The 12457-nt window shown below is 50.1% G+C and overlaps 2 protein-coding genes across 6 annotated transcripts in view; both read left to right on the top strand.

Moving 5' to 3' along the window:
- The first annotated feature begins 538 nt into the window (after positions 1-538).
- AKR1A1 (aldo-keto reductase family 1 member A1) lies at positions 539-11051 on the top strand. Of its 4 annotated transcripts, none has more exons than XM_070609785.1 (9): positions 539-680; positions 5719-5883; positions 7619-7738; positions 7905-8056; positions 8708-8903; positions 9478-9677; positions 9943-10015; positions 10155-10241; positions 10891-11051. In XM_070609785.1, the coding sequence occupies exons 2-9, from the start codon at positions 5803-5805 to the stop codon at positions 10954-10956; spliced, it is 975 nt and encodes a 324-aa protein (XP_070465886.1). In that variant the 5' UTR covers positions 539-680; positions 5719-5802; the 3' UTR covers positions 10957-11051. The 4 variants fall into 4 exon arrangements, with proteins under 4 accessions (XP_070465886.1, XP_070465885.1, XP_070465888.1 ...); XM_070609784.1 differs by having other exon boundaries at positions 541-680; positions 5797-5883; XM_070609787.1 differs by having other exon boundaries at positions 611-886; positions 5797-5883.
- Positions 541-12457, top strand: part of NASP (nuclear autoantigenic sperm protein) — a 53035-nt gene continuing 41118 nt past the window's right edge. For both annotated transcript variants that reach the window (XM_070609759.1, XM_008521550.2), the window contains exon 1: positions 541-680. The gene's annotated coding sequence lies outside the window, so the exon portion shown is untranslated. The remainder of the gene's footprint in view (positions 681-12457) is intronic.

Raw genomic sequence — 12457 nt, 5'->3', positions numbered from 1 at the left:
TTGCGGCTGCTCTCTGGGCCTCAGTTTGCAGGACCAAAACGGAGCCAGATTAGGTAAATTCTGGGAAGCCAGCCAACCCGACTCTACGGGAGAGAACGGAGCTAGACCTGAAGTGGTGAGTCCGGAAGGAGCCGGACACCACAAGAACTCGCAACGTGGCACTCGGGATCCTCCTTCCTCCGGCAGGAGCAGGCCCTCCAACGGCCGAGAGTAGCACAGCCGCCGCGCGGCGCACCGTCGGCCAGCAGAGGGGCAGCCCGCCCCGCCCCCGGGCCACCGCGTGGTCACAGGCGCAGGCTTGGCTCTGCAGGTACGTGCCCCAAACCCGCGCGGGGAAGTGTGTCCGTGCTCCGGCCAGTCGGACCACCAGCACCCAGGGGAGGGGATGGTGCAGCCTAGCAGGTCTGGCTCCCACCCAAATCCCACCCAACCCCCCGAGTTCTTCCCCGGGGCTAAGAGGCGGGGTCCCTCACTGCGAGAGACGCTGAATGCCCTGCCTCCGTCCCTCCTCTGGGAGGAGCTTCTTCATGACCGTCGGACTTAATCCTGATGCCTGCCTCGACCTTCCGGTCCACTTGCCGCCCACTGTTCCCGGAAGCTGAGGCCCATTGGATCGCTAGCAGAGCGCAGTACTGAGCCGAGATCACACTACCCTATTCACGCTTTGTGCTCGTGCCTAGGTGAGTCTCTCCTGCTGCTGCCCCATCTTTTTCGCAGAGGAGGTAGCTTTGCTCCTTCACTACAGAGGTGTTCGCCCCCGGGATAGAGCGGAAAGCGTAGGCTCTGGGGGCGGCCAGACTTGGTTTCGGATTTGAACTCTGCCTCTAACTCGCTGTGTGATCTTGGATTAAGTTCTCCGTTTCTCTGGACCTCAGTTTCCTCCGCGGTAAAATGAGTTGCTACATCAGAACTGTAGCGGGAATTAAGTGAGATAAAGTTTTTAAAGGGCCCTACGCATTTTAGGTGCTCAGCAAGTTTTAGTTGCCGTCTTTTTTGTTTGCTTAACAACGCTTTTTCCAGGAGCTCTGGCTTTTCCCATGGAGTTGGAGAGATGCTTCTCGGAAGTGGCGGGAGCGGGTGGAATTCGCTTACTTAGGCGCTTGCCTTGGGTTTGGGAAATCCAGGGCATGTTTTTCTGTTGTCCCAGAGCTTTTATAAATGAGTCTCGAATCTGAACCTTCACCTCTTAGTAATTAAGAGCTACTATTAATTAACTTTTCCCTTCAGCCTGTCCACACGCACGGCTGTAGGACCTCCCTCAGAAGAGCCTTGATGGTTCTCGTTCTGATCAGGCCTGTTGCTTTTCTCAGGGTCTAGGTTTTCTCTCCTGAAATACAGCAGCAATCCCAGCATAATCCTGTCTGGAGTCACTGGCACTTTTTTTTCTTTTTTTTAAAGGGTAGTGAAGAAATACTTGTAACTTTTTTTTTCAGGGAAAGATTCTCCCTGATCTAACATCTGTTGCCAATCTCCTCCCCGCCCCCCTTTTTTTTCCCTCCCCAAAGCCCCGGTACATGGTTGTATATCCTAGTTGCAAGACATTCTAGTTCTTCTTTGTGAGCCCTCCCACCCCCAAACCTTGGCAGCTGACAGACGGGTGGTGTGGTTCCGTGACTGGAACCGAGGAACTGAACTGGGGAACTGAAGTGGTGAGCACCGAACTTTAACCAGTAGGCCATCAGGGCTGGTAGAGCCACTGGTATTTTTTGCTGGTAAAGTGCTTTGATATTTTCCAGAGATGATTCTTTCCAGGTTACCCAAGAAGTAAGGGAGAATGGTGATGAAGGCAGTGACTTCCTCAGACGCCCCTCCAGCTAGACAAACTCCAGCTTTCGAGATCTCCCCCATTTGCCTCTGTGTGTGTTTAGTGTGTATATGTATGTATAGAGCGTGCCCTTTAGGAGTGAGGAGTTAGACAGATGACAGGCCCTGACCTCAAGGAGTACCTGGGTTTTTGGGGGAAACTTACATAACAGACAAATGCAACAATGTACACGGGAGGAACCAGAAATTTAAAGTGCCAGCTGAAGGATGAACAGCAGTTACCCAAGCAAGGGTGGGACTAGGGGAAGGAAAGGGTGCAGAGGCCTGGGGTCAAGTGAGTGGTGGCTTGTTCTGCAAAGTCTGGAACATGGAGTCTGAAATGAAGACGTGGAGAAATGAGGAAGGTCGGGAGTCAGGTTATGAAAGGTATTACTGAGGAGTCTGGACTTTATCCTCAGAGTAGGAGAGAACTGCTGGAAAAGTTTAAGCCTGAGAGCCACATGCTTAGATTTGGTGAACGGATTGTGGGAAGAGGGGCCATGCCAGAAGCAGAGAGATCCCTGGTTCAGGTAGGAGTGGTCACAGGCAGAGCAGTGGCAGTGGCCCAGGTTTGTGGGTTCGGATCCTGTGCGCAGACTTATACCACTTGTCAGCCATGCTGTGGCAGCCACCCACGTACAAAATAGAAGAAGATTGGCATGGATGTTAGCTCAGGGCTAACCTTCCTCAGCAGAAAAAAAAAAAAAAAGTACATGAAGTGTTATTTCAGTCTTAGGTTATACGTTACAGTTTAGAGCAAATACTATCTTTTTTTTTTTTGAAGGAAGATTAGCCTTGAGCTAACGTGTGTTGCCAATCTTCCTCTTTTTGCTGAGGAAGACTGGCCCTGAGCTAACATCTGTGCCCATCTTCCTCTGCTTTATATATGGGACGCCTACTACAACATGGCTTGCCAAGTGATGTCATGTCCGCACCTGGGATCTGAACCACTGAACCCTGGGCTGCCGAAGCGGAATGTGCGCACTTCACCACTGCGCCACTGGACCGGCCCCAAAACACTTTTTTTTTTTTATATTTACATGTATTAACAGGGTTTTTAACTCAGCCAAACAGACCAAATCAGAGCCACCATTGCCCAGGTTGGTTTCTCAGAATTACAGGAGAAGATATACTTCTCTTCCCATCACCTGATAATACTCAGAAATCCCTCAAATGAACTGAAATACTTTCTTTAGATGGCTTTTTTAAGACCTATAGATTGTACAGTGAACATGTTGCCTGGTTTGCTTTAACACATTATCCAGGATCTTGAGTCTCTGGTGAGATACAGTGTACAGAAAGAAACCGTGGATCAGGAACTATGCAGAGTACTTTAGATATAGTATTTCTTCAAAGGGGGGGGGGATGAGATTCAAAGCCAGGTCTGTGCAACCCCATAGCTTAAACTGTTTCCTCTGTGCTCTGCTTCTGGATTTGATGAGTACAGTTTTGCTCGTGTTGTCTCAGATGCCTGTGCGACATACTGGTGGAGGTGTCCAGAGGGAGCTGAATATACAGAAGAATCAGTGCTTACGGTGGTAACTGAAGACGTGAGCTCAATTAGGGAGTAAGAAGAGGACTGGGGACAGAACCTTGAGGGGTACCAACGTTTATGGGAGGCAGAGGAAAGGCCCATGCAGCCAGGGGACACTCGCGTAAATAGTGCTTCCCCTTTTTCCTGTGTTTTCGAGTTCCCTGTATCCAGGCAGCAACTATAGAGCCCTCCTCTGAAGAAGGGGAGACTGAGCCCCAGCGAGAAGGAATGCAGGCATTGAGTTAGAATGATAAAACCTGAGTCCTGATACTCCCCTCTTCTCCCCTCTCCCACACCCTCAGCTTCTCTCTTTTACATCTAGAACCTCTCCCAAGATAACACGAGGGTTTCTGAGTGCTGCCTGAGGTCTAGCTGGGAGGTTCCTGACAGGCTCAGAGCCTGTTAATGCAGGGCTAGGCTGGAAAGCTGTTGCCCCAGGCAGATGATGAGGAAGTCAAGAGCTGGCAGAGGACGACTAACTATCCTCGAACAAAACATCTGTCCTCTGCTGTGGCCTCTCCATTCCGTCCTTTGGAGCTCTGTTCTTTGCGTGTCTTTGTTAGGTGTTCCTACCTCTATGATCCCAGCCCCCAAGCCTCAGCCCTTTTGGTTTTCAGTTTCACCAGCAAAAGAAAAGGGAGAAGTGAGCATCGGGTTTCTTCTTCCTTTTCCCCTTAGGCCAGGTTTTTGTTCAAGCTCTTAGCCCAGGTGTAATTTCAGAGCCCTCCCATGTGTGCTGGGAAATCGAGGAGAAGCCAACAGGTCAGTTGTTTGGGGAGCAAGCCCAGGAAACCAGTCACAGAGCCTGGTGGCACCTGGCAGGCTAGTTCCTCCTGTGAAGTCCAGACATGCTTGCCTGATCCCTAGGAAGTTTGGTAACAAAGAGTATTGCCCTCACTGATCTGTGGTTTGCTGCCCACATTGAACATTTTGTTTCTGTTTTAGCAGAAAAGAGCATAATTAGCATAATCAGGTTACACTAGACTGGAAAATTCTCCTTGAGTGAGAAGTATTAGGAATGACACCTTTGGTGTGTTGGTTCATTACTTGTCTTACCCTTGCTCTACCATAATAATCTTGATGTCCTTTCAGAACTTGTAAACAAAGGTCATATTTATAAAAGCTCTGCTGGCAATGAAATCCAGTGCTGCGAGAGTGATCTTTGTAGTACTGATGAGATCAAGGGAAAAGGTTGTTTCTACATTATTTGCTCCTGGGATGGCAAGGATTTTTTCACTTGGATGACTCCTGTTTATTAAGACTTGACTTGACTCAGATGTCACCTCCAAGGAGCCATCCTACCAGGTTACTCTTTTCTTGCAGCTCCTGTGCAGATTTTGGTCATATCTCTTATACATTATGCCGACATCCTCTATCCTCCCCGCACCAGACCGTGAACTCCAGGAGGGCAGGGACTCTGAATACCTATGTCTCTTGGGTCAGGCACAAGGCCGGGAGCATTCATCATTTGCTGACTGAATGAGTATTCTTGGGCCATTTGGAGACTTCTGATTTGCCTAGCTCTCCAAAGGCACTTGTTCCCATTGCTCACATGCTTTGTTCAGTCGGAAATGTTCTTGTACGTGTAATTTACTGCTTTCTGCTGCATTGATGTCCTGGGTCTAGTTCCCCTTCCCCTCAACTCTTGGGAAAATCCATCTCATTCTTAAAAGCCAATGTCAGTGTTCCCCGGTCCTTGCCCTACAGAAGTCACTTGCTTTTCTGTAGCACACTGTACATGTGTTTACTGTGAGGTATTCCACGTGTATTTTATAGATCTGTGTTTACCTGCCTTTTTCTTGCCTTTTTCCATTAGCTCCTCCTTGGATCTTTGCCTCTGCCACTTCTTAGATGTTGATTTGGGGCAAATAACTTCACCTCTCTGAGCCTGTTTTTTCATCTAGAAAATGGTATACTTTTCTTATAAGAGCCCACTTGGGCCTGGCAGCATGGCCGATCAGATCTCTGTGAGAGGGACTCAGAGAGACTCTGTAGTTCTGACAACCTCCTGGGAATGCTCATTCCCTCCTCAGAGGAGTGACCCTTTCCTGAACCTGTTCTGTCACCTGGTCTCGCTTTGGTTCATACTGACCTTTTCCTGTCTTACCCTGGCTAGAGACGTTATGTAATCAAGTCTGGGTACTTTTGGAGACACACTCTGCCTTTGTTTTTAGGTGTTGGAGCTCTTTAACACAGACCTTTAGCCTGGTAGAAGGAAGGGCAGCTAGGCTGGTGGTCCAGTTAGTGTTTGTCCAGGAGCTACTGGCTTTGGTTGGTTCTGGGTACCCTGTCTCAGTTGCTTCTGCTCACAGGCACATACATGCAACTGCATCTTTGTTCTCCTGTCACCTCTGTTCCCCTTTCCCACCCATGTTTTACAGGAGTCTTGACCAGTGGATAGCTGAGGCCCAAGCAGAAACACTGACTGCCACACCATTCTCTTGCCATCTGTGTTTCAGGGGGCAATGGCGACTTGTGTTCTCCTGCACACTGGGCAGAAGATGCCCCTGATTGGACTGGGCACCTGGAAGAGCGAGCCTGGCCAGGTGAGGGATGGGGGAAGAGGAGAAGGGCTTCTTGTACCTCTACAAGGGAAAAGGTAGTATTTGGGAGAGGGTCCCTGCATTTTTCCTAGCAGCCCCACCCCCATACTCCACTTTGGGTAGGGGATGAGCCTGGAGGGCAGTTGGAAGAAACAAGGGAAGAAGGGACCAGCAGTGAGCCTTGGGTTCCCCAGCTGACTCAGAGGAGGGCCTGAGTGGCCCAGCAGGGCCAAGGGCATGCAAAGGAACCCTTCCTCTAACTGGATCTACACTGAGTGCCTCTGTGCCCGGCCCTGTGCTGACCCCTCATATGGTACTTAGCACCCTCTGCTGTGATCATGTATCCCACACTGGGCTCCTGGGGAGAGCGTCTCCCTAGTGCTCAGTCCGGAGGTAGGCATGCCGCAGGTGTCAGGGTTTGAAGAATAACTAGGTCAACTGTGTTAGCAAACTTTTTCTTAAAGAACCAGATGGTTAATAGTTTAGATTTTGCTGGACAAGTTGCAAAATGGAGGCGATTATGTACTTATGTAACCACTTAAAAGATGTGAAAATTGTGCTTAGCTCAAGGGCTGAAAAAAACCAAAGGCAGCTGCTAGCTGGAGTTTATTGCCCCCTGGTGTAGACCCTACCAGCCTAGGGGAGCCTAGGAATGGAGACCTGCTTTCCTAGGGTCGACGCTACTAAAGATCAAGCTCCCACCTGGAGTGAGGCATCTCCCCAGGGCTGCTTCCTTGTTCCTTAGAAATCTGAGTCTGAGTTTAGAGAAGTTTGGGGATTAAGTTTGGGAGGGCCTCCGGCATGGAGAACAGCCTCTTCTCTCAGGGATTTAAGTTGGTATTTGTGGTGTGGGTGGACAACCTCTGCCTTTTTTCCCCTTACTTTTCTTCCTACAGCTGCCTAGGGCCCTGGAGCCGGGGTCTTTGTGCTCCAGGCAGGCACTGACATGGCCCAGGACAAGTCCAGGAGCTAGATGAAGGCAGTGGGTGGAGGCCAGAACCAGGGTGATGACGGGGGCAGCAGGGCTAGGGGCAGAGGTGAGGCGAGTACGTGTGGATGCTAAGATTTGCACCTAGATGAGGATCTGGAATGTCAAGGGCCTGGCACCCTTGGTTCTACTTCTGAGATCATGTTTCTAGTCTGGTTTTTAGCAAATGGACTGACCTGTCCTCCTACTTGATGTCCGCTTTCTTCTCTCCTGACAGAGGGCTCTGAGCCCAGCTTCCATCTCACTTCTCTGCCTTCCTTAGTTTTCTCCCCCTCTCACCTCTTCTGCTCACTTGAGCTTCCAGAGCTCACTTGGTCTGTATGGCTCCCTGAGGGTCTCTCTGCATAGCCTTGGCCTACGAATTACTTACCTGTGTATCACGTTTCCCTAACCAGCTTCTCAGGGTGGGGGGACCTATCTCCGTGACCTATACTTCTGACCTCTGTCAATGTATCCATCCATCTTCTGAGCATCTAGCTAAGAAAGCAGTGTTAGTTTATTGCTGGGCCCTGCTGACACTGCTTGCGTAGGAAGGAACCCTGGAGGTTAGTGGGGTGAAGACAAAGGATTTGGGGACTCTGAAGAGGCTTCTGGTCCCCTAGACTAGAAGCGTTTTCCATCTTCTCACCCCCACTGTGTAGATGACTGCAGTCGTATATTCCTGCTCCCTGCCCACATTAATGACCCACAGGAGGGCAGTTTCTGGGCCAGACCAACAGAACTGAAACCTCTGCTTCTCCCACCTGGCAGGTACAAGCAGCTATTAAGTATGCTCTGAGTGTAGGCTACCGCCACATTGACTGTGCTGCTGTCTACGGCAATGAGACCGAGATCGGGGAGGCCCTGAAGGAGAATGTGGGACCTGGCAAGGTGAGGACTAGAGCTACAGATGAGTGGGGTGAGAGAGCTCAGAGGCTGGGGCTGCGGCTGGAGGGATCTGGCATCAGTTTCCTTCTGATTCTTCTCCCAGAGGTGAGGGTGGGTGAGACTGGGTACCCATGGCTCTTCTCACAATGGGTCCTGCCCCCTGTACCAGGCAGTACCTCGGGAGGAGCTGTTTGTGACTTCCAAGCTGTGGAACACTAAGCACCACCCTGAGGATGTGGAGCCTGCCCTCCGGAAGACACTGGCTGACCTCCAGCTGGAGTATTTGGACCTCTACCTGATGCACTGGCCTTTTGCCTTTGAGTGAGCCTTGCCAGGGCCTTCATCCAGGGAGGTGGGGGTTGGAGGAGTTGTGTTAGTAACTTACCATAAGTCACAGTGGCAGAGCAGGAGAGGAACACTTATCTGTGTGGCAAGCTAAGGACCTTGCCATAGGATCTCAGCCTTTTCTACTGCAGAAGCCAGGAGTTTAGCTACAGAAAAAAGGAGGACAGCTTCACAGGGTGTGTATCCTAGGGTGTGCATGAGTGGTCCCTCCTGCTCCCTTTATTAATTCAGGAGACATACTAGCTTCTGCTGAGCAAGGCCCTGGAGTCGCAGTAAAGAATAAGCTCCAGCAAAGGGGGTGAGAGGAGCCTACCATCAGCTCTGTGCCCTGTGCTGGAAGACCTCGGCCACGGCACGTAGCCCCTTGAGGAGGAAGGAGTTAACAAAGACTTCTCAGAGGAAAGGTGATATAATCTGTGTCTAGGAAGGAGAAGAGGGGGAATGGGCATTCCATATAGAGTTAACACCTGGGTCATGATCTGGAAGGGTAAAAAACCGTGCTTGTTTCTCATTCTTGGTCCATTGCCCTTCCCAGGCTTGGAGTATGGGACATAGAGTAGCTGCGTGGGCAGGTAAGGCAGGAGCCTGGCATTTGTGCCCACTCTTGGGGGACTGTCTTTCACTTAGGCAGGGAGACAACCCCTTCCCTAAGAATGCTGATGGGACCGTCCGCTATGACTCCACCCACTACAAGGAGACCTGGAAGGCTATGGAGACACTGGTGGCTAAGGGGTTAGTGCGGGCGCTGGGCCTGTCCAACTTCAACAGTCGGCAGATTGATGATGTGCTCAGTGTGGCCTCTGTGCGCCCAGCTGTCCTGCAGGTGAGCACAGCAAAGCAGATCAGTTGGTTTGGGGGAGGGGTGTATGAGCAAGAGCATGAGTGAGCAGATGATGGGTCTGCTTCATGGAGATGGCTAGCAAATTGTCAGAAGTGTTGGTGGAGAAATCCTCTGCATAAAGAAGGGCATTGAGGGGCTGGCCCAGTGGCGCAGCGGTTAAGTGCACACGTTCTGCTTCGGCAGCCTGGGGTTCGCTGGTTCAGATCCCGGGTGCGGACGTGGCACCACTTGGCAAGCCATGCTGTGGTAGGTGTCCCACATATAAAGTGGAGGAAGATAACAGATGTTAGCTCAGGGCCAATCTTCCTCAGCAAAAAGAGGAGGATTGGCAGCAGTTAGCTCAGGGCTAATCTTCCTCAAAAAAAAAAAATAAAAGAAGGGCATTGAAATGTGGGAAGAGAATAAAACAGACAGTGGAAACTGGAGAATGAGAAAAGCAGGCTCAGGAGAAGTAGGAGTGTCAGCAATGCAGGGTTGGTCAGTACTTTCATGTCTGGTAGGGGCCAGGCAAGCTGGGTGTGGCCACCCCATGGTGATGAGTTCTTTCTTGGCTTAGGTGGAATGCCACCCATACCTGGCTCAGAACGAGCTGATTGCCCACTGCCAAGCACGCGGCCTGGAGGTGACTGCTTATAGCCCTCTGGGCTCCTCTGATCGCGCTTGGCGTGATCCTAATGAGCCTGTCCTGCTTGAGGAGCCAGTGGTCCTGGCATTGGCTGAAAAGTATGGCCGGTCTCCAGCTCAGATCTTGCTCAGGTGCGGACAGTCTTGGGGAAAGGAGGTCAGGTCGGGGAGAGGGCTCCTGGGTTGGGAGGCAAGAGCTGAAGTGTTCTTTATCCAAGTGCCTGGATAATGCTGAGAATCTTGCCGTGTGAATCTGGGGGAAGGCCACTCTGAGGCATATTCCCCATTCCATTGGGGCTCAGGGACTCTAGGAGCCTAGGGAAGGTTGCACAGAGGACAAAACCATGCTTATGAATACTGACTCCTCTTCCTCATCTACCTCAATGCCCCGCTTTAGATGGCAGGTCCAGCGGAAAGTGATCTGCATCCCCAAGAGTGTCACACCTTCCCGTATCCTTCAGAACATCCAGGTACTTGGTGATGGGTCCTGTCTTCTTTAGCCCATTGGGACGCAGTCTGGCCCCAACTCTACCTGGCTAAGGCACTGTTTGGGAACCCTTACTTTCATTCACAAAGCTGGCTTTCCTGACCCCCATTCCCGATCCCCAGGTGTTTGACTTCACCTTTAGCCCAGAAGAGATGAAGCAGCTAGATGCCCTAAATAAAAATTGGCGATACATTGTGCCCATGCTTATGGTGAGTATGTATCACCCCCCAGAGTCAGGGAATGTGAGATTTGGGGCGGGATTCTGGGCCAAGTCTGGCCTTGACCTTGCTGGTCAGAGGAGGGGCAGGATGTTGTTGGTAGGATTGCTGTCCTGGATGCAATGGGCTCTTTTTGATTGAGCTCGGAGAAGTAGTATGGCTCAGGGATAAGGCGTATAGCTTCTGAGTCCAGTCCTGCCTCTTGATACCTTGTAAACTGGAATGACTTTTTTAACTTCTCCAAGCCTCAGCTTCCTGTCTGTGAAATGATCCCAGTTCCTGACACATAGCAAGTTCTCAGGAAATGAAATAAGTGAGGGGAGCTTAGAAGGTATTCTCAACCTTGTTAGGGGGGATTGATGTGGGGTTGAAGCCTGCTACACATAGGGAAATAAAGAGTTCCTTATTCCAGCTGAGATTGCAAACTCTTAGAGGGCAAGGTCAGCTACATACCAGGCTATGGATTTGGTGCTGGAATGCTGTTGATAGTGTGGCATTCTCTGAGGCCAAGGCCCTGTCACTGCCATCTGACATGCTGCTGTACACAGGTGAGGTTGTTTAGGAAGATTCAGGGAAAGATACTTTGCCTCTTTGAAATGTCAGTTCTTCCTAAGGGAGTCATTTGTCTCTCTCTTTTCAGGTGGACGGGAAGAGGGTCCCGAGAGATGCAGGGCATCCTCTGTACCCCTTTAATGACCCATACTGAGACCACAGCTTCCTGGCTTCCTTTCCAGCCCTCTAGCTATGAGGTCCTGCCACCCTCAGAAAGAGGGAGTTAATAAAGCCACTGGAGCATCCACACTGCTTGCTTGTCTTATTTGTCTGGTCTGACCTGGGATGGAAACTATTTCCTTTAGGAATGCCAGACCTAGGGATGCTGGGTGTGACCTGCCTTGAGCCCAAAAATTTCCTTATGTTTCTTGATTCTGGAGGAGCCAGGATGTACCCGAATTCTATTTCTGCTTTCCTGAATTAGATACATTAGTGGAATAGCGCCATCTACTGGCAGCTCTTAGCACTGCATGCTGCCCCAGAGATGTGTTAGGGAGAATGCCAAAAATTGGTCACCTTGCCTCCTCCCCCTATCCTGATCAGTGCCTAGGTTTAGGAATATGAAGAGCCAGAAAAACTTATATTCATAAGTTTGGGGGCCAGCCACGTGGTGGAGTGGTTAAGTTTGCTTCCGCTTCTGCAATGCGGGGTTTTGCCAGTTCACATCCCGGTCCTGGACATGGCACCGCTCATCAGGCCATGCTGAGGCAGCATCCCACATAGCACACCCAGAGGCACTCACAACTAGAATATACAACTATGTACTGGGGGGCTTTGGGGAGAAAAAAAAAACAAGATTGGCAACAGTTGGTAGCTCAGGTGCCAATCTTTAAAAAACAGAAGTTTGGGAGTCCCAGCTTGCAAAATCAGGAAAAGTAAGGACAGGGGCTTTTTGCGTCAGACACTACAGTGTGCATAGGCTACCTGAAGGAGGCAGAGTCAGCCCAGAGCTTGTCACTCCGCGCCTAAGGTCCTATCTTACATACTTTCTAGTCCCACCAGAGGCCACTGAGGTTTTAGGAGGGTTTTTGGAAAATCCCTCTAAACTTGAGTCACTCAAGACTCATTTTAGTTTTCCAGTTGAACTGTTGCTCTTCATTCAACAAATGGTACTTATATGGGTTAGGCACAATGCTAGACCCTGGGGATATAGCTATAACCAAGACACATAGGTCCCTACAGTCTAATTGAGAAGACACACTTTAAGGTAATTGCATAATTAGTTTAATTACAGTTGGAAGAAGTGCTATAAAAAAGTGCAGAGCAAGAAGCCTACTGTTTTAATCAGCTGAGATCTGAAGCATGAATGAGGATTAATTAGTTACTAGAGGTGAAAGTGGGAATAGTGTTTCATGCAAATTGGATAGCTTGGGGGAAAAGCCTTGAAACTGGAAGAAGCTGTTGGAAAAAGCTGAAGAAGGCTTGTGTGACAGAAACAGAAAGTGAACTGGGTAGGGGGTGGGGAATGGCATGAATTAGGTAGGGGCTTGGTGATAGAGGGCCTAGGAGAGTGGGTTAAGATTTATTTTTTTCATCCTGAATGCAGTGGGAAGCCATGGAAGAGTTTTGAGCAGAAATAACATGGCATGATTTGTGTCTTAGAAGCAACGCTGGGTGGGGCCGGCTCTGTGACCTAGTCGTTAAGTTTGCATGCT

Source organism: Equus przewalskii, chromosome 2 (genome assembly GCF_037783145.1).
Source record: "Equus przewalskii isolate Varuska chromosome 2, EquPr2, whole genome shotgun sequence".
NCBI lineage: Eukaryota > Metazoa > Chordata > Mammalia > Perissodactyla > Equidae > Equus > Equus przewalskii.
This window is presented reverse-complemented; position numbering and strand designations above follow the sequence as displayed.